Source organism: Rhinoraja longicauda, chromosome 27 (genome assembly GCF_053455715.1).
Source record: "Rhinoraja longicauda isolate Sanriku21f chromosome 27, sRhiLon1.1, whole genome shotgun sequence".
Lineage (NCBI taxonomy): Eukaryota > Metazoa > Chordata > Chondrichthyes > Rajiformes > Arhynchobatidae > Rhinoraja > Rhinoraja longicauda.
This window is the reverse complement of record NC_135979.1, coordinates 20689652-20711712: the sequence shown is the minus strand read 5'-3', so window position 1 is coordinate 20711712 and position 22061 is coordinate 20689652. Positions and strand designations below refer to the sequence as shown.

The window sequence follows — 22061 nt, the reverse complement described above, 5'->3', positions numbered from 1 at the left end:
AAAAGACAGAAAGTGTGAGACAAAAAGATTGAAGAGTTATGAATTGTGAAGCTGGAGGAAGGAATATTGGTGATAAGGGGGGGTGGGGTGGGGGGTGGTAAATTGGTGTGAGTCCAGGTAGGGCACAGGAGAGAGGAGGAGAAAAAAGGAGGAAATGGAGGGAGGAGAGGAGAAAGGGGTGTTGGTCATTACCAAAATTTGGAGAATCAATGTTCATATCATTGTGTTGAAAGCCACTCAAGTGGAAAATTAGATGCTGCTCCTCCAGTTTGCGCATGGCCTCATTTTGGCAATAGAGGAGGCCGAGGACAGAAAGATCAGTATGGAAATGGAAAGGGGAGTTAAAATCGTTAGCAACCGGGAGATCCAGTAGGCCTTGGTGGGAGTCTCTGCAATTGGAACCTTCCATTCACCAGTTCTGGGTCTGAGCATTGCTGCGCTGAGTCTCGGCAACAGCCCTTTCATACCAAAGATTGTGGACAATTTTCCTGAGCTCTGTTAAAAAAAAAAATTATCATTGTGCTGGATATGTCAAATACATTAAAGACTAAGCAGCATATCATTTGGAATATGAATGCTAATTCATATTCAGCTTCAGCTTTTCCACTGGGAGAAACGCTGAAACCTTGAAGGCTGCTTTGAACACCGAGAGCAATCATGTGACTCTAATATGCTCCACGCCACGGTCTCATAAGAAATTCACTTTTTACTTTTTTGTAACATCTCTCAAGCTCACCTGCGCAACTGAAAAAATATCCGTTTAGCGAAAAGTATACAGCCCTTTAAAGGTTGGCGACAGTCACTTAATTATGAGAAAGATGCCATTACTTTTGCAACCAGGATGTCGAGCCACAGCTCATCCACAGTAATGAGCTTCTTCCTCTTCATCTTTTCACACCCATCCACCACAGTTGATTAGGACGGAACATCAGACGATGCTGACAGTGTTCCTTTACCTTGCTTTTAGTTTAATTGCCATATTAAGTGAATTTTGCTCAATCTACAATGATAACTTGGAGTACTGGAACGTAACATTGAAATCATATTTCACTTATAAAAGAATATCTAAAGAGGTTGCGACAATTTTGGTGGATGTTTATTTTTTTGCTTTGCAGGGGCCAGAATGACTCAGTGAAGGGTAATTGGGTTTGAACGATGTTCTTTCATCTTTGGGATTGAATTTGGAATTAAGCCAGACGCTAAAAATGAAGGCTTCCTTTCTGTGATAAGTGTAACATTGCAGACTGAAATGATGTCTGATGATCTCAACTCAGCACTGAGTGGGTATGAAGCCTTGGCTCAAAGCTCCTGATATTTAGCCAGCAGCCAATGAGAAATTGGTGCCCTTGTTCTGAAAGGTTATTGGGATGGCTTGTGTGGAAAATGGAAATGTCACACTCGCATACTGACAGTATTCTCCAAGGCTGGCTTGAGATGCATTCTTGAGAGTAGTGTCCATGAAGGTATAATGAACATTTTAACCTGTTCCGATTCGAACTGAAAAATACTATAGCTGACAGTGGGCACCAAATCAACAAAGATTTTATTTCGGAAGCACTTCAAGTGAAATATTTTGGACCTTACAATTCAAAAAGAGCTGGGCTCTTCACAGAAAATTCTGTAACTAGACACTGAAATTTCTTTCATTATTTCTTAGCGCACTACAGCTAGATCTGTGACTTTATGACTCAAAAGGAAAACAACATTGCTTCTTGCCAAATAATTTTTTAATAGGATATCACACATGTACTAGTTCTCCAACTTACATTGCCTTTATTCCTATAATCTTTCCAGTCTTTCCAGAAATAACTCGTCCAGTGTAGTTCAGAATTGTTGCCCTACAGATGGCAAGTAAGATATGAAATGCATTCAAAATCAGCCGCACTTATTAAACATCATTATGTCAACCTACATTAAAGTTATATTGCAGCGCCCTAAACATAGACTGCACCAAGTGGACCTGTTGGGCCCAAACCTCTCCTGCATTGGTGCAGCACCCTCTCCTCCCCCACTACCCCTCCCCTCCACTCCCCCTCCCCTCCACTCCCCCTCCCCTCCACTCCCCCTGCCCTCCACTCCCCCTCCCCCCCACTCCCCTTCCCCTCCCTCTCTCCCCTCCCTCCCTCTCTCCCCTCCCTCCCTCCCCCTCCCTCCCTCCCTCCCCCCCTCCCCCCCCCCTCTCTCCCCCTCAAAGGGACAAGGGTGAGTAAGGTGGGCCTAAAATTGTCGCGTTATCGTGTACTGTTTTGGCTGTAGTTCAGGGACAAACAAACAAACAAGAGTTTTAGTATATAGATTATAACACCAAAAATAGATGCTTTCAGTTGAACTGTAATGCTCCCCCAATGATTGGACCTGGAAGGAAGCTGTGTCTGTGATGGAAGATTGATTTTTGGACTGGAGGCCTGTGACATGTGACGTGCCGCAGGGATCGGTGTTGGCTCTTTGCTGTTTGTCATCTTATATCAACAAATTGGATGAGAATGTACAAAGCTTGATTAGTAAGATTAATCATAATAATCATTATCATAATCATACTTTATTAGCCAAGTAGGTTTTGCAACATACGAGGAATTTGATTTGCCATACAGTCATACCAATAAAAAGCAACAAGACACACATGATACATTTTAACATAAACATTCACCACAGTGACTCCTCCACGTTCCTCGCTGTGGTGGAAGGCGAGAAAAAAGTTCAATCTCTTCCTTTCTTTGTTCTCCCGCGGTTGGGGGCCTCGAGCCTTCCGTTGACGGGATGATCTTGGCTCCCTTAGCCGGCGGTCGTGCCCTCCGTGTCAGGCTGATCAAGCTCCTGCATGGGGGGATCTCAGTGACACTAATATAGGGATATCTTGGACAGTAAAAATGGCTATCAAGAATTACAGCAGGATCTTGATCAGCTGGGCAATGGGCCGCCCAATGGCAAGTGGGATTTAATTCAGGTACATGAGAGGTGTTGCATTTTGGGAAGTCTAATCAGAATAGGACCTTCACAGTGTATGGTGGGGTCCTGGGAGTGTTGTGGAGCAGAGGGATCTGAGAGTATAGCTACATAGTTCTCTGAAAGTTCCGTCGCAAGTAGATGGAGTAGTGAGTAAAGCTTTTAGCACGTTGCCCTTCATTAGTCAGCGAATTGAATTATAAGTTGCGACATTATGTTAGAGTTGTACAAGATGCTAATGAGGCCGCACTTGGTGTATTGTGTTCAGTTTTGGTCACCATGCTGTCGGGAAGATGCCAATTAGCTGCAGAGAGTGCAGCTAATGTTTACGAGGAAGTTGCCAGGTTTGAGGGCCTGCACTATTGAGGAGAGGCTGGGGAGGATGTGACTTTATTGTTTGGAACTCAGGAGGCTGAGGTGTGATCTTCTCGAGGTGGATAAAATCGCGAGGGGAACAAATAGGGCAGGATTAAAGGAGAGGTTGGAAAAACTTCTCCTTCTCAAGGAGAGGTTGGAAAAACTTGGATTGTTTTCTCAGCAATGCCGAAGGTTGAGGGGAGACCTAATAGAAGTATATAAAATTATAAGAGCCGTAGACAGTTAGAACCTTCATCCCAGGGTAGAAATGTCAAAGACTCGAGGGCAGAGCTTTAAACTGAGAGGACCAAAGCTTTTAACGAGATGTGTGGGGCAGGACTTTTACACACAGGATACTTTTGCACACAGGGTGGTTGGTGCCTGGAACTCACTGCTAGTGAGGGGGAGGTGGAGGCAGATAGGAAAGTGATGTTTAAGAGGCTTCAAGGCAGGCATGTGGCTATCCAGGGAAAGGAAGGATATGAATCATGTTCACGCAAATGTGATAAGTTTCACACAGATGTAGTGGGCCAAAGAGCCTGTCTCTGTGCTGTACTGTTCTACTTCCATCCTCTCCATTTTACATCCTGCCTTCAAAATGCTCCTTTCTTTCAAATTACTTCCTTGCCACCTGCAATCATTTCGCCATCTCTCGTTTGAATTCCCACGAATGGAGAAGCAGTAGAGATATCATTTTTTTGTGTTCTCTGGATGAAGCTAATTAGCCGGGAGTAATGGGAATCAGGCAGGAAGCTTCACTGCAGGACTGGGCTGGCTAGAGAAATGGCTGCCTCGGGTCTATAAACAATTGTGCTGCCACAAAAAGACTTTAGTGGTCAGAATCCCAGAGAAACTGAAAAAGATGACAGAGCTTCTCATTTAGCTCTAAGCATCTGGCTGTTAAGTTTAACTTGCAGTAAGTCAGAATGGATGAAAGTGAATCAACAGTGAATCTTACAACTTGGATCTGATGCAGTTTTACAATATCCTCCCTGAAGCCTCATATCTCTCCATCTTTCCCTCTCCTCAATTTAGGCCCATCTTAACATCCAACATTTAACGATGCCCATTTAACACTAAGTTCCTTGGAAGCCTCCAGAAATAATTTGCGACGTATTCTGAAATGCCATTATTTACCAAAAGGATCTTGACCAGAGGAAAAGAAAATATCTTATTAGTGAGATAATGTGTATGAAGTGGATCACATTACTCGTCTACATCATGTTGATGTGATGGTCTATTTAAAGAGGTTGATAAAACTCTTATAATGCGGAGTTATTAATAGAGGTATACTTGTCCATGGATTTCAAGAGAGAGTTAGATATTGCTCTTAGAGCTAATGGAATGAAATGGGGAGAAAGGAGGGACGAGATGCTGATTTTGGATGATCAGCCATGATGATGGTGGTGCTGGCTCGAAGGGCCGAATAGCCTACTCCTGCACCTATTTTCTATGTCTATGTTTCTATGATTCCTTGATATTTGTTTCACTGCTTCAACTTGCTTGTCTGTTCTTTTCTTCCAAACTGGCTCTTTCTTATACCCCTCACACCTGATCTGTATTTGCAAGTGCTTAATCAGAGGATCACTTGTAGCTTGGTAAAACAGGTTTCCCGTTCAGGACTAAGATGAAAAGAAATTCCTCGATGTGGAAGGTTGTAAACCTTTCGAATTCAATACCTCAGGCGCTGTGAATGCTCAGTGATTGAATAGGTTCAAGGCTGAGATTGATTGATTTTAGGATGTCACGGTAATCAGGATCTGAGATGATTGGCACAGCAAAGAGAACTTAAGGTGAAGATTCAATCATGATCTTATGGAATGATGGAACAGCTTTGAATGATCATATGCTACTCCTGCTTCTGTGTCATGTGCTAATATGTGCCAATATGGCAAGCAGATTATATAGGAGGAAACAATAAGCATAAATGGGAAATGTTGGGCGTTTGTGAGACAGCAACAGAGTTGATGGTTCAAGTCAAGGAGCTTTCATCAGAGCAATGTATTTTTAGCTGCAGAAAGGGAGAGGGACAGTAAGAAGTGAGAGAATATCATAGTCATAGAGTCTTACAGCATGGAAATAGGCCCTTTGGCCCAACTTGCCCACACCGGCCAACATGTCCCATCTGCACTAGTCCCACCTGCCTGTCTTAAGTTGTCAATGTAGTCAGGGTTGGAAGGAAAAAAATAAATGCATTAAAACTGAAAGGTGCAATCCATAAGTGTGGAGAGAGAGAGAGAGGTAGGAAAATAGAGTAGTTACTTGAAATTATTAAATTCATTATTGAGATAGGAGGTTTAACAGGTTTTTTGCAGATATTTTTCCACCGTACATTGAGCATAGTTGGAGTAATAGAGGAGGCCGAAGACATCCTCCTGCCTGTCATAGTGGGAAATGGAGTGGTATAGAGAAATAAAGTGACAGGATACTAGAAGCACACAGTTGCACTTGTGGATTGAAGATATGTGTCCTGCTAGCAGTCACTAAATCTGCACTTTGGTTGTTCCAGTGGAGAGAATACACTTTCTGAACCTAGAATTCTACAAACTATATTGGAAAAGGTGCAATTGAATCACTGCTTCACCTGGATGGTGCATGAAGGGGAGTAGTTGATGGAGGTGAAGACCAGCGGGTCAATGAGGGGACAATTCCTTTGGGATGCTGAAAGAGGAGGGAAGAGCAAGTTGTGCCTGGTGGAGGGATCCCATTGAAATATGTAGAAATGATGGAGGACATTTTTTGAATGCAGAGGGTGAGTGAGGACAAGGGAAATTCTATCCCTATTTTGGCTGGTTGATAATGGGTTTGAGCAGAGGTGCAGGGAATAGAGGACACATTGTTGAGAGTGGACAACAGCTGAGGAGGGAGTGGTGCTGAAGAGAAATGAAGCCATCTTAACTACAAAGCCATCTGAGATGCCGATGTGCAGGACATCTCATTATCGGAGCAGCGAATAAGTAAACGAAGAAACCAGGAGAAATGAATGGGATCCTTAAGAGTAAGTAGAGTGTAAAGGGGTGTGGTCACGATACTTGTGAGCATTGTTGGCTCACAATGAGAAATGGGAAGCGTGCTGGATGGAAATATTTTAAATTATTTATTTCAAACCCACTTTGCAGAGCATGTGCTCAAAATTCCCCCTTCAACACTCTCATGGTAGTTGCTTCACACTTGCCAAATGCTTTATAAACATGCCCATTTCCTTGGGATGCTCTTTTTCGGAATCGATATTAATGTAGTAGTAAATGTGATGCTGCAATTATGTACAATGTTAAATACAATGATTTTTATTGCTTCACAGCCTATCAGCTGAGGAAATGCCGTCCTCCTGCCCCTGTGCCAAATGCAGAGATTTTCTCTGAAGATGAAGAGTTTGTGATAGGTAACTGTCTTAACTAATTTTATCACTAATTTGAAGAGTCATGATCCTAATCATTTCCATTTGTTAAAGTAAAGGTAACAAGATGTATCTCACGTCGCATCCTTCACTGTTTACTGGTTTATATTCATTCCTCAATTAGGCAATATCATGTTGCCATTAATAGTGAAATGGTAGATATTAGCTACTGGATTTACATTAAAACAAAGGCAATAATTTAAACAGCACTTCAGTGCTTTGAGTTGTGAAAATGGAATTCCTTCTCTCCATAAACTCGAAGCTACTGGGTGTGAAATTAGGACTAGGGTATTTAACTTCCAAGAAATTAATTAACAACAGGAAGATGTGCAGAATGTGAATGATTCCTTTGTTGTGGGTGCTTTGCAGCAAAATTCAAAACATTCAATTGTATTAGCAGTGCAAGATGATGAGTGCTTAGAGTGGCCCTTACACATTTTCTGTTGCAATGTATCAGCTGAGAGAGAGTGTGTTTTATTGTAATACTAGACCAAGTGGACTCATTGGGCCCAAACCTTTCCTGCATTGGTGCAGCACCCTCTCTTCCTCCACTCCCCCTCCCCTCTCCCCACCACCCCCCCCCCCCCCCATCACATTTTAAACTTTAAAATTAAAAATGTGAATAACTTTAAAAATATAACACAAATTTCAATGAAACTTCTTCCGAGTAAGGTGGGCCCTAAAATTGTTGCGCTATCGTGTACCGTTTTGGCTGTAGTTCAGGAACAAACAAACAAACAAACAAACGAAAGTATTAGTATATAGATGTCCCAAACAAAACAATAAAATTCTAACTTGCAGTGGCACAACATAATATGTAAACATAGTACTCTGTAAACAATATAATAAATGGAAAAAAATTCATTACACACACACACACACACACACACACACACACACACACACACACACACACACATATATATATAGGTCGTATGTGTGTAATGAACTTTTTATATACAATACAACACGATAGAACTTTATTTATCCCAGGAGGGAAATTGACCTGCCAACAGTCATAAAAAACACAAGATACAAGAAACATTAAATTAAAGTGATGAGTGAAAAGGCTTGGGGGATGTTCAAAGATTGGGGGAAGGGGGATATATATATATATTAAAAAATACACAGATACACATAAAAAACTAATAATAGTAGTGCAAAAAGATAAGACCAGTGCCCCAAGTCTATGTAGTTCAGAGATTATTTGGAGGTTGTGGTGTTTAATAGCCTGATGGCCGTAGGCGAAGCTGTTCCTGAACGTGGATGTTACAGTTTTCAGGCTCCTATAACTTCTTCCCCATGGCAGGAATGAAATGAGTGTGTAGCCAGGGTGGCATGAGTCTCTGATGATGCTGGCTGCCTTTCTGAAGCAGCGACTCCTGTGAATTCCTTTGATGATGGGGAGGTCAATACCCATGATGGACTGGGCAGGTGTTCACCAATTTTTGCAATCTTCTTCCGTGAATGGGGGGGGGGGTGGATGGGGTGATGGGAGGTGCAGAGGGTGGTGGGGGGGAGGGATGGGGTGATGGGAGGTGCAGAGGGTGGGGGGGGGGAGGGATGGATTGTTTGGTTAGGGTACGCTGGCAGTCAGAGGTTGACTCTTGTTTCTGAACAGGGCCACTGAAGGTCACACCAGCACCTTGGCAAGAACAAAGTTGCCGAGAGGATTGGGGAACTGGGGTGTGATTGAGGGATTAAGAGGATCAGGTTTAGAAAGTCAGCTGGGAGTAGAGAGAATGGACGATCTGGGAATATTGGTGATAGAGTCAGGGGTTTAATCAGGAATTATTGGTTTGGTTTATGAGTTGGGAGTTCAATCAGGGAGTCGGCGGATAGTCAGGAGTCTGCATTTGGGGGTGGTAAGGGTTGAAAAGAGTGGGAGATGAGATGATGCTGGGTAAGAAGGCAAGTAGAATGCAGGTTAACAGGGGGACCGATCTGAGGAGCTCAGCATTTGGCGTGGGGCTGTCTCTGGAAGCAATGCAATCAACACATGCTTATTTATGGTACATCATCCTCTATATCTCTGGTTTACCTTTCCCGTGACTTTCAGTCTGAAGAAGGGTCTCGACCCGATACGTCACCTATTCCTTCTCTCCAGAGACGCTGACTGTCCCGCTGAGTTTCTCCAGCTTTTTGTCTATCCTACAGTGAGGGTGTCTGCTGAAAGGTGCACTTTAGAGCTGTGTGACTTAACTTCCCAGGAAACAGATGGGGACATCTCCAGGGAAAACACATCATTCCATGTGCAGTTGATGTGGATACCAATATCATCGTTTTTTGGCCCAGTTTTTTGGCCCAAAGCACCAGATCACTTTTTTACCATGGCACAATTCAGCCTTTAACTCGTCAAAATCGCTTTGCACACACAAACTAACTAATGTTTATGTACGTACCACTGCAAAGAAATACACATTGCAAGCAAATTTATCTGCCATATCTCGTTATCCAATTACTTACCCGATGTCCAAGGGCCCAGGATTTGTGGGCTTTTGAACAGAATTGAACATGCAGCTCATCACAGGAGCAGGCCCTTCGGCTCACAATGTCCGTGCTAACCATGATACCAATTTAAACAGCAGACCTACCTTCTCATAGTCCATATGCCTCAATTCCTTGCCTGTTGTAGTGTCAGTCTAAATGCATCTTAAATGTTGTCATCATATCTGCTTCCACCACTTCCCCGGCAGCATATTCCACTCTCTGCGTAAAAATGGTATCACAAAAAACTCCTCTAAACTTTCCTCCCTCACCGTAAAGCTATTGTCATCTAGTATTTGACATCACTTCCCTAGGGAAAAAGTCTCTGACAATCCACACTGTTTGTAACACTCATAATTTTATATACTTCCATCGAGACACCCCTCGGCCTTTGATGCTGCAGAGAAAGCAAACCAATGTTTGTCCAACCTCTAATTATAGCTAATCATCGCTAATCTGAGCAACAACCTGATGAACCTCTTTTGCATCCTCTACTGTGGTGACCAAGTATATTGATCCCAGTAGAAATTGATAACTATCCTGACATTTCGGGATTCACATCAGTGAGTTCTCCCTCATCCTCCACCCCTCAACAGTCTCATTCTTTTTAGCACTGAGTCCAATTTCACTTTTGGGCAGAACCATATCTGAGGAAGGATGTGCTGGCCCTGGAGAGGGTCCAGAGGAGGTTTACAAGAATGATCCCAGGAACGAGTAGGTTATCCTATGATGGGCGTTTGTCGGCACTGGGCCTGTACCTGCTGGAGTTTACTAGAATGAGTGGGGACCTAATTGAAACATACAGGATAGTGAAAGGCTTGAATAGAGTGGATGCGGAGAGGTTGTTTTCACTAGTGGGAGAGTCTAAGATTAGAGGCCACAGCCTCTGAATTAAAGGATGTTCTTTTAGGAAGGAGATGAGAATCAATTTCTATGGTCAGATGGTGGTGAATCTGTGGAATTCTTTGCCACAGAAGGCAGTTGGAAGCCAAGTCAGTGGATATTTTTAAGGCGGAGGTGGATAGATTCTTGGTTAGTACAGGTGTCAGAGGTTATGGGGAGAAGGCAGGAGAATGGGGTTAGAAGGGAGAGAGATATCAGCCATGATTGAATGGAGTAGACTTGATAGGCCGAATGGCCAAATTCTACTCCTATTCCTTGCGACCTGATGATCAGTGGCCCAACAATGAACATGGAGAATGCAATAAAATCTCATTGGATTCTAGCCAGCACAGACATTTGGTGGACAACACACATTTCGCACAGTGTGCCAGCACTGAAACGCCCAGCCTGCGAGACTGTCCCCACTGAATTAAGGTTGTTCTGTTGCATTGCCTCCAGTTATTTGTTACACGCAGATTCAAAGTGCATTGTTTTGTCTCTGGTTTCTCTTCATGGCACTGTGTATCTTAGACATGGAAGTATCACAATTTATGGCAACAGGATGCTTTGATGATTTGGCTCAAGGGTTCATCTAAAATGCAGCAGATCTTGTTAAACAGCACTATGTTTCCTCTCATGGGAGAGTCGAGGATCAGAGGCCATAGAATAAAAGGACATACCTTCAGAAAGGAGATATAAGAAATAATTTCTTTAGTCAGAGGCTGGTGAATCCATGGAGGCCAAGTCAATTGATATTTTTAAGGCAGAGATTTATATTTGATTCTTGATTTGTACAGGTGTCAGGGGTCGTGGGGAGAAGGCAGGAGAATGGGGTTGAGAGGGGAGGATAGACCAGCCATGAGTGAATGGCGGAGTGGGCTTGAAGGAGCCAAATGGCCTAATTCTGCTCCTATGACTGATGAACTTATGAACATACCTTCGCTGAGTTCTGTCAACTGCCCTTTCTTGTCCCCCGTCTGACAAATCCTCCTCTCCAAAGGTGAGCTCCACCCCACTCACTTTCCAGAAAAAAAAAGCATATTATACAAGAGCCCCTGTTTTACCAGGATGATTGATGAGAGATGGAAGGAGTGTTGCCTGGTTTGCTGAAAACATACAAAGAATTCTATTGAATAGAATTGGGCTGGAATTTGGAAAAACTGGGCAAGATTGTGTGACGTGTTTTTCATTTTCTGCACCATGTCCGTAATAACGGTAATAAATCTCTTTTATATCCCACACAGGTGACATTATCAAGTACCAGTGCCTGCCTGGATTTATGCTGCTTGGAAATGAAATATTAACATGTCGTCTGGGAACACATCTCCAGTTTGAAGGACCACCTCCATCCTGTGAAGGTACAAAGAAAGGTGCTTCTGAATTCTCCCTCCTGTGCAGCTCCTGAAGTGGTGTGATTCTTTTGCATTTCATATTTTGTTATGTTGTAGGGGGTGACTATTTAGCCCCTCGACCCTGTGCCAGTTTATGGAGCACTCCCAACAATTCCAATGTCCCACAATCTTTTGGTGGTGGCACAGTGGTGCAGTGGTAGAGTTGCTGTCTTTCAGCGCCGGACATCTGGGTTCGACTTAAAGCACACGGTATTGAGGGTTCAGTGTTGAGGTGGATAGAAAATTGGTTGGCGGACAGGAAGCAAAGAGTAGGAATAAACGGGTCCTTTTCGGAATGGCAGGCAGTGACTAGTGGGGTACCGCAAGGCTCAGTGCTGGGACCCCAGTTATTTTCAGTGTATATTAATGATTTGGACGAGGGAATTGATTGCAACATCTCTAAGTTTGCGGATGACACGAAGCTGGGTGGCAGTGTTAGCTGCGAGGAGGATGCTAGGAGGCTGCAGAGTGACTTGGATAGATAGGCGAGTGGGCAAATGAAAGGCAGATGCAATATAATGTGGATAAATGTGTGGTTATCCACTTTGGCGGCAAGAACAGGAAAGCAGAGTATTACCTGAATGGTGACCGATTGGGAGAAGGGGAGATGCAACGTGACCTGGGTGTCATGGTGCACCAGTCATTGAAAGCAAGCGTACAGGTGCAGTAGGCAGTGAAGAAAGCGAATGGTATGTTGGCATTCATAGCAAGAGGATTTGAGTTTAGGAGCAGGGAGGTTATGCTGCAGTTGTACAGGGCCTTGGTGAGACCGCACCTGGAGTATTGTGTGCAGTTTTGGTCTACTAACCTGAGGAAAGACATTCTTGCCTTAGAGGGAGTACAGAGAAGGTTCACCAGATTGATCCCTGGGATGGCGGGACTTACATATGAGGAAAGACTGGATAGACTGGGCTTGTACTCGCTGGAATTTAGAAGACTGAGGGGGGATCTTATAGAAACATATAAAATTCTTAAGGGGTTGGAGAGGCTAGATGCGGGAAGATTGTTCCCGATGTTGGGGGAGTCCAGAACCAGGGGTCACAGCTTAAGGATAAGGGGGAAGTCTTTTAGGACCGAGATGAGAAAACATTTCTTCACACAGAGAGTGGTGAGTCTGTGGAATTCTCTGCCACAGAAGGTAGTTGAGGCCAGTTCATTGGCTATATTTAAGAGGGAGTTAGATGTGGCCCTTTTTTCTAAAGGGATCAGGGGGTATGGAGAGAAGGCAGGTACAGGCTACTGAGCTGGATGATCAGCCATGATCATATTGAATGGCGGTGCAGGCTCGAAGGGCCGAATGGCCTACTCCTGCACCTATTTTCTATGTTTCTATGATCCCGACCACGGGTGCCGTCTGTATGGAGTTTGTACGTTCTCCCTGTTGACCGCATGGGTTTTCTCCGAGTTCTTTGATTTCTTCCCACACTCCAAAGACGTACAGGTTAATAGGTTAAATGGCTTGGTATATGTGTAAATTGGCCCTAGTGTGTGTAGGGCAGTGTTAATGTGCAGAGATCGTTGGTCAATAGACAATAGGTGCAGGAGTAGGCCATTCGACCATTCGAGCCAGCACCACCATTCAATGTGATCATGGCTGATCATTCTCAATCAGTACCCCGTTCCTGCTCCCCATGCCCCCAGACTCTGCTATCCTTAAGAGCTCTATCAAGCTCTATCGGTGCGGACTCGGTGGGCCGAAGGGCCTGTTTCCGCGCTGTATCTCTAAACTACACTAAGCTATTCTGTCTCACGTGCCCATCGACTGCTCCGATTCTCTCGCTGCCACCTATACTGAAGACAATAGAGTAATCAGTCAACCTATCACTATGTCCTTGAGCTGTGGGAGGAGGCCAAGCACCAGGGGGAAATTCCTGAGGTGACGGGTGGAACTGCACACAGACACCACCCCAAGTCAAAGCTGAACAGGGTTGCTGGAGCTCTGAGACAGCAACTCAACACCCTGCACTGCTGTGCCGCCCTTACACTCCCTGGCTTGTTTATATTTAGTTTTTAATATATATATTTTTCTTGTTATTGATAAAAGTAGCTTCAGGCGAGCAAACCACTGGTGCACATCAGTCTAAAGAAGGGTCTCGACCCGAAACGTCACCCATTCCTTCTCTCCAGAGATGCTGCCTAACCCGCCGAGTTACACCAGCATTTTGTGTCGATCTTCCATTGTGCACACCTACCTGTAAAGCATTGGCACAACACCCTTGTGACATTCACACAACACTTTCCATCCTTTCCTTATTCCCTTTCCACCCCTTCATTTAAACTTTCTTAATGTATTTACATCAAAATGGACAGTTGAATGCTAATTAAATCATGTGAAATGCTGAACTGGGCAAAACTGACAACATAACGAGAGTGACGGGTCTGTTGATAGTTGTCTACCCAAGGCATGAAGACCGAGACAAAGTATTGATGATTACCAATGCAAATTGAGGGGAGCATCGAACACATGACTGTTTTAAATGAAGGGAAATGAAAGGAGATGATTGGGGGAAGTTTTTTTACAAGGAGAATGGTGGCTGGCTGGAATGCACTGCCAGGTGTTGTAGAGACTTTCAGTTAGGCAAATGAATATGCAGAGATGAAAGTATATTTGATTAGTGCAGGCGTCACGGGTTATGGGCCATTTGACGGCACTGGGCCTATATTCGCTGGAGTTTAGAAGAATGAGGGGGAACCTCATTGAAATGTGCAGAGTAGTGAAAGGCTTTGATAGAGTGGATGTGAAGTGGATGTTTCCACAAGTAGGACTAGAGGTCATAGCCTCAGAAATAAAGGACGCTCTTTTCGGAAGGAGATAAGGAGGAATATCTTTAGTCAGGGAATGGTGAATCTGTGGAATTCTTTGTCACAGGAGACTGTGGAGGCAAAGTCAGTGAATATTTTTAAGGCAGAGATAGATTCTTGATTAGTACGGGTGTCAGAGTTTATGGGGAGAAGGCAGGACAATGGGGTAAGGAGGAAGAGATAGATGAGCCATGATTAAATGGCATAGTAGACTTGATGGGCTGAATGGTCTAATTCCACTACTATCACTTATGATCTTATAATCTTTTAAGAAAGTAGGAGAATGGGGTTGAGAGGGAAAAATAGATCAGCCATGATTGAATAGCGGAGTTGGTTTGATGGGCCGAATGGCCTAATACTGCTCCTATAACATAAACTTATATGGATTACATGCAGGGAGTAGAGTTAGATTGATTTGGTATCATGTTTGACACAGACATTGTGGGCCAAATGGCCTGTTCCTGCGCTGTAGTACTGTTTTATATTCCCTGAAAGTGGATCCTAATGACGTTTTTCTAAAGTAAATTTCACCAGTTTAGATTTTTTTGTAGGTTAGACATTGGGGCTTAACACAGTACCTTTCAGCGCACTAAAAATGGCTGCAATCCAATATCTCGGCAACTGTATTTAGTGATGTCGACCAGAAGTTCATTCTAGACAGATGAGGCTCGAGCTGAACTGCAGGGCTGCCAAGATCCAATGGGAGAATAAACATCATCTATTGCACAACACTGCCACCTATTGCCAATTGTCAGGAAATGCATGAAGACAAAGATCACAGCCCATTGGAATGTGTCCTCCAACTCTGTTTTGAATGCAAATGCTTTGCAAGTTCATAGGTTATCTGAGCAGAATTACACCAGCAAGTCTGTTCCATTATTCAATCATGGCTTTTTCCATCATTTGCATTCACTAGAGCATTAAAGAAAAGGGAGAAACAAAAGTGGGGTAAATAGGGTCTTAATGGACATTAAGATATAACTTCAAGTAGCCCTTGCTTTCCCTCTCTCTCCATCCTCTCCCCCTTCCCAGTCTCCAACCAGTCTCACTGTCTCTGACTACATTTTATCTCTATACCGCCCACTCCCCTGACATCAGCCTGAAGGATCTCGACCCGAAACGTCACCCATTCCTTCTCTCCAGAGATGCTGCCTGTCCCGTTGAGTTACTCCAGCATTTTGTGTCTATCTTCGATTTAATCCAGCATCTGCAGCTCTTTCCAACACAAGATATAACAAAATGGATATAAAATATTTTTGTTATTCTTTCAGAAACACAATTAGAATTTTGTATATTTTTAAAAGTTATATATTAGAGGATTAAATAATAGCACAAAGTTCTTTAATATGGGAATCTTGATTCAAGCCCAGCTTTCTTCAAAGTCAGCAAACCAGCATGAAATAACTTTGAGTTGTTTACTTTAAAGAGCAAATCTACAGTTCTAAAAAAAGACTTTAAATCAGTACTAAATTACTGTTAGTTCATTGTTAAAAGGGTGGACAATACTGATGAAGTAGGAAAAGGAAGGTGTGTGGAATACATCATGAGTTTGAACACGTAGATGAAGACGGGGACACGTTTACTGCAGAGCTGGAGCCTGTACAACCTAATTTAGAATGCCTGATCCAGGAGATCAGGATCATTAAAATAGATTAAATATATGATTACACCAAAGAAGAGTTAGTTTCAATTGGATGTGTGATGGCTATAAAAATTTAAACATAATTATTCTCGAAAGAAATGTCAGTATACGGCACGGTGGCACAGTGCTAGAGTTGCTGCCACACAGCGCCAGAGATTCTGGTTCGATCCTGAATACGGGTGCTGCCTGTATGGAGTTTGCACGTTCCTCCCGTGACCTGCGTGGGTTTTCTCCGCATGCTCCGTTTCCCTCCCCCACACTCCAAAGACGTACAGGTCTGTAGGTTAATTGACTTGGTATAATTGTAAATTGTCTGTAGTGTGTGTAGGATAGAGTTTGTGTGTGGGGATTGCTGGTCGGTGTGGAGTCGGTGGGCTGAAGAGCCTGTTTCTATGCTGTATCTCTAAACTAAAACTAAACTAAACCAAAAAGGGAATATTTCTGCTAATCAATCTCAAAATGCGTTGAAAGTTTAATGAGCCTACACCCATTGATGGTGGTGAACTCATCGCATCAGAAACATGCTGCCTGGTCGCTGCACTGATTTCAATATTTGGACAGCACTTAACCACAAGGGTATAATGTAGCTGGAACAACCTCGGGCAATCATTTCTATAAATGAATCTGACTTTGGAACCGCTAACGGATGGCAGGAGGAGACAGGCGAAGAGGACTTAGGATGATTCAGTGGTGAAGGTTTTGGAAAGGAGGAGAGATGGGTCCTGGAAGCTTTTCAGCTCCATGCTTTGAAGCCAAAGGAGCATATAATGCTGGAGTGTCAAAAGCCAAGTGACACGAACGACACAAAGACAAGTGTGAAGCCCTGAGGACTAGGGCGTGATGCCACAGTAGTTCAATAACCCTGTGGAGTGCCAGGACCAGTGAATACATTGTCAAGTGCATCACCCACCTGGTAAAGAAACACTCTGGGAGCACTGTTGACTTCATCATTCACCAAACAACAAGCTCCAACATTCAGGATTCAGATGATGCAGACATATGCTCCAGCATGCCCAATGTACTATTGCAAACCAGACACCCATATTTCACAGCCTGTGCACTTCCAGCCAATGAACCGTGTCAACCACATCTCCCAAACGGATTGCATGCCAGTCATTGGGGCACCTCCCCCTCCTCCACCAAACGAGGTGGCATAAATCCGTTGGATTCGACTGCAAATGGAGATGTCATAAACCCTCAGGAAATGGTGCTAACAAGTTGACCATAAATTTGGCTGCAAGGGAAGTTGGGCAGAATCCATTCTAGCTGAAGACATCCTCTTAACTCAACTCATCCACCTTTACTCACCCCACTTCCTCTTCAAACTATGTTCTTTCCTGATCTAACCTTATTCATGCAACAGGGTTAGTTGGAATGCTGAGCTCCAAAATAGCAGCATCACTGTCAAATACGCAGTGTGTATTAACTCATGTCATCAATCTATTTGTTGTTTTAAAGGTTAGTGGGCGTTCACTGTGTCTGAGCTGAGGATCTCATCAATTTGCACACTCTGAATAATATTTTAGACCATTAATGGTAATTGAGCCCAATTTTTTTGTTCATCGTCTTCTCTATTCCTCATTTTCAGCACAGGTATTTAGAGATGAACAATAATCAGATTATATTGATTCCCTATCCTAAGTGTTAAGTGGCCATTGACTGACTGACGAGTTAACTACAAAAAAAATCACCACTGTAATAATCTACTTATTACAAAACAAATTGACCACATTGAGTAAAAATCGAGGTGAGTTGTTGTTTTCTATGGATCAGTGGTCAAGTGTTTGGATGAGATTGAATCCGTTCATTTTGTACTGGGATGTTTTCAACTAATGTCATTTTATAAATGCCTAAAGGTAATTGCATTGCCAGAGTGTTCTAATGAGAACTGCAGTCTCTTTAATAACAAAGAAACAGCCAGAACAACATGGAAATGACAGATCTGAAATAGGGATATAAATGTTTTTGTCATTAGTGAGAGACTTGCATGCACGGAGCACATTATCAGAATCTCGGATAAATGATTCAATTCCCTCTAAAACTTTCAGAAATCAACTACTGAGCAGCAGTACACTTGGGACATTAAATACACACTAGGTTGAGCTTGGAATAGTACCAGTCATTTGCACATTGTGAAATGCAAGCTGGCTTTATAAAGGAAACATGCTTAATAGCCTTGTAAAGATATATAACGAGAATAATTATAGAAAACATCAAAACATAGAAAAATAGGATCAGGAGTTGGCCATTCGGCCCTTCGAGCCAGCACCGCCATTCAATATGATCATGGCTGATCATCTAAAATTAGTACCCCGTTCCTGCTTTTTCCCCATATCCCTTGATTCCTTTTGTCCTAAGAGTTAGATCCAACTCTCTCTTGAAAATATCCAGTGAATTGGCCCCCACTGCCTTCTGTGGCAGAGAATTCCACATATTCACTCTGGGTAAAAATGTTTTTCCTCATCTCAGTCCTAAATGGCCTACCTCTTTTCTTAAGCTGTGACCCCTGGTTCTGGACTCCCTCAAAATCGGGAACATTTTTCCTGCACCTAGCCTGTCCAATCCTTTAAGAATTTATGTTTCTATAAGATCCCCTCTCATCCTTCTAAATTCCAGTGAATACAAGCCCATTCTTTTATAATATGTCAGTCCCGCCATCCCAGGAATAAACCTGGTGAACCTACGCTGCACTCCCTCAATAGCAATAATGGCCTTCCTCAAATTAGACCAAAAATGCAAACAATACTCCTCAGTTCCTCCCTCCCACAAGATCCTCGGTCCCCTAGTATTTCTGGGAGATTGTTTGTATCATCCTTAGTGAAGACAGAACCAAAGTACTCGTCTAACTGTTCTGCCATTTCCTTGTTTCCCATTATAAATTCACCTGTCCCTGATTGTAAGGGACCTACATTTGCTTTTACCAATATTTTCCTTTTTACGTATCTAAAAAAGCTTTTTCTGTCAGTTTTTATATTCCCCGCTATGTTTCTTTCAAGCTCTTTTTTCCCCCTCTTAATTAACCCCTTTGTCCTCTCTGTTGCGTTCCAAATTTCTCCCAGTCTTTGCTGCTTCCTCTGGCCAATTTATATACCTCTTCCTTGGATTTAACACTATCCTTGATTTCCCTTCTTCTCCACGGTTGAGCCGCCTTCCCCGTTTTATTTTTCGCCAGAGAGGATGACCAATTTTTAGAGTTCATCCATGCGGTCTTTAAATTGCCATTGCGATCTCCACCGTCAAAAGGTAGTCTTTTTCGTGCAATTATTAGAATGTCTTGAACTGTTTCCAATTTTTTTTTCTCTTTCCTCTCTCTCTCTCTCTCTCTCTCCTCTCTCTCTCTCTCTCTCTCACTCTCTCTCTCTCTCTCTCTCTCTCTCTCTCTCTCTCTCTCTCTCTCTCTCTCTCTCTCTCTCTCTCTCTCTCTCTCTCTCTCCTCTCTCTCTCTCTCTCTCTCTCTCTCTCTCTCTCTCTCTCTCTCTCTCTCTCTCTCTCTCTCTCTCTCTCTCTCTCTCTCTCTCTCTCTCTCCTCTCTCTCTCTCTCTCTCTCTCTCTCTCTCTCTCTCTCTCCCCTCCCTCCCTCCCTCATTTCTTCTCTCTCTCTCTCTCTCTCTCTCTCCTCTCTCTCTCTCTCTCTCTCTCTCTCTCTCTCTCTCTCTCTCTCTCTCTCTCTCTCCCTCCCTCATTTTCTTCTCTCTCTCTCTCTCTCCCTCATTTTCTTTCTCACTCATTTTATCTTGCTCGTTTTCTCTCTCTCTCTCACTTCTCTTGCTTCTCTCTTCTCTCTATCTTCTCTCTTTCTATCTCTATCTTTTCCCTCTCTATATATATTTTCTCTCCCTTTCTCACTCTTTCAGTGCATATTAGAGAGTTTAAGGTAAGGGAAAAATGTATGTTTTCCACTCTCTGATGCTTTTTTTCATCTCCTTCAGCCTGCTTCATATGTCTGCCTTTCTGTTGAGTTAGGAGTTTGTTATGTTCTTGATTCTTTCTCTGTTATTTTCAGTGCCCACCTCTCCCTTCTTGCCCTGTCTTTTTTCCCTCAGTGTCCCAGTGACAGATGTGAGCAACATGGCTTATTTGTTGGTGGTAAAGGTCATCTGTATATCCAATAAATGGAAAACTAAATCCGCTCTGACATACTATACCTACTTTTATGATATTGCAGCTTTATCCCTCAAGGTTTGGAGATACATCTTATCCACGGCAAATATTCTTGACATGAATCCTGCAGTTGTTACAAGGAGCCCCAGGTGATTTGGTATCACCCACTGTGCAGGAGACACAACTCAGTGTGTACAGTATGGGCCTTACACAAGCAAATGGACAGAATGGCCTGAATATATTTATGTCACAACTTCTCTATGAAGAAGACAATGCAACACAGTAAATCTTCCAAAATATTTGGTTGAGGCTGGTTGCTTTCTGAACAGTATAATTCCATTATGCCATGAAGGCACCTAATTTCAGCTCCATATAAAATTCCGGATGGAACCAAGGTAAAATAAGCAACATGATTCATGAAGGTCACAGGGCTTCATTTTGCACCTATTCTCTGGGTGACTTCAAATGACGCGACTTATTTCTTGGGAGAGTTGAGGAGGGGTAAACAAGTCATTTGCGAATGATTCAAAAGGTCTTGCCATAAATAACTGATCAGGGTTCACCGATTCCATGAAATACCCTGTCCGTGCGTCCAGTAACAGTTGTCAGATGCTGTGATTTACTTGCACAGACTACTTATCTATGCTGCAGCACGGATTTCCTGTCACTCCTGCTGACTGTGGTGTATTTGTGGCCGTCTCGGATCAAAGCATAAAGAAGATGACACTAACTTGGGTTGATCTGTGCTGCAGAATAAATTCCAGCTGAGTGCCTCATAGAAACATAGAAAATAGGTGCAGGCGAAGGCCATTTGGCCCTTCAAGCCAACACCCCCATTCATTGTGATCGTGGCGGATCATCCACAATCAGTAACCTGTGCCTGCCTTCCCCACGCAGCCCTTGATTCCGCTAACCCTTAGAGCTCTATCGAACTCTCTTTTAAATTCATCCAGTGAATTGGCCTCTACTGCCTTCTGTGGCAGAATATTCCACAAATTCACAACCCTCTGGGTAAAAACGTAATTTCCACTGAAATAATATCAGGCCTGGAAATTGTATATGATCACTGCTAAAGCACTAGTGGTACCTGAAACTGTGAGACTAGCATCTGATGCAAAAATGGTCTGAAGACTGACATACCAATAGCAGAAATAAAATATGGTGCAGTATGTTGCCAGAGTTTTACAATATGAGAATATTAATATGGTATTTCTGTTACTAGACAAGTCATTTAGCATTGAATAGTGTAAGCTCATAATCTGACGTCATGAGTTGATATCCTATCGCTGCAACTTTAGAATTTCAATTCAATGAAATAAATAAAACTGGAATAAAGAAATCTCATATAACTGGCAGTGGTCATTTGAATCATTGCGATTAAAAAATAATTTAATTCATTCGTTTCTTTAAGGGGAGGGAACCTTCAAAAAAGACACAAAGTGCTGTAGTATCTCAAAGGATCAGGCCGCATTTCTGGAGAACATGGATTTGTGACATTTTGTGTCGGGAACCTTCTTCAGACTGGTGCCTTATCTCATCTTACCTGTGGAAACTCCAGACCCACTTCCAACTGATTGACTATTAACTGATACTGTTAAAATAGTTGCAGTTTTATAGCTCAAACCCAGAATAAATGAAATGCTTTAAGCAACGAACTGTAATTATTCACACTTATATTGGTTTACTCACTTCATCAGAACTGAATTTCAGAAGCAGCACACTCAGTGCACTGACCAAGAATGTATTTCTACGCAATTAATTTTAATTTTTACATTAGAAAATACTAAATTGTGTCAAAGCAATGTATTTAAGCATTAGAATGGCTCAGCTTATTTATAAGAAAAGACAGAGTAAATGACATTTGGGGCATCTCCCATGAGATTCTCAGAACTGTATAAAATCGACTGTCTTGTGACATTTTCGCTCTGCCGCCTTGATTGATAGACTGACATTTCCGAGTTAGTCTGCAGCAAAATGAACCAGTCTAGCCAAAAGCCTGGGCCCCTCCTGTGAAATAAGTGTCCATCCACTAATTAACTTTGTGATGTAGGGCCTTCAG

At 42.9% G+C, this 22061-nt stretch overlaps 1 protein-coding gene across 2 annotated transcripts in view; it reads left to right on the top strand.

Moving 5' to 3' along the window:
* The window catches only part of csmd2 (CUB and Sushi multiple domains 2), a 1532573-nt gene that overhangs the window by 1376632 nt on the left and 133880 nt on the right, over window positions 1-22061 (top strand). For both annotated transcript variants that reach the window (XM_078423311.1, XM_078423310.1), the window contains 2 exons: window positions 6602-6682; window positions 11311-11424. In XM_078423311.1, the coding sequence (XP_078279437.1) occupies window positions 6602-6682; window positions 11311-11424 (195 nt within the window). The remainder of the gene's footprint in view (window positions 1-6601; window positions 6683-11310; window positions 11425-22061) is intronic.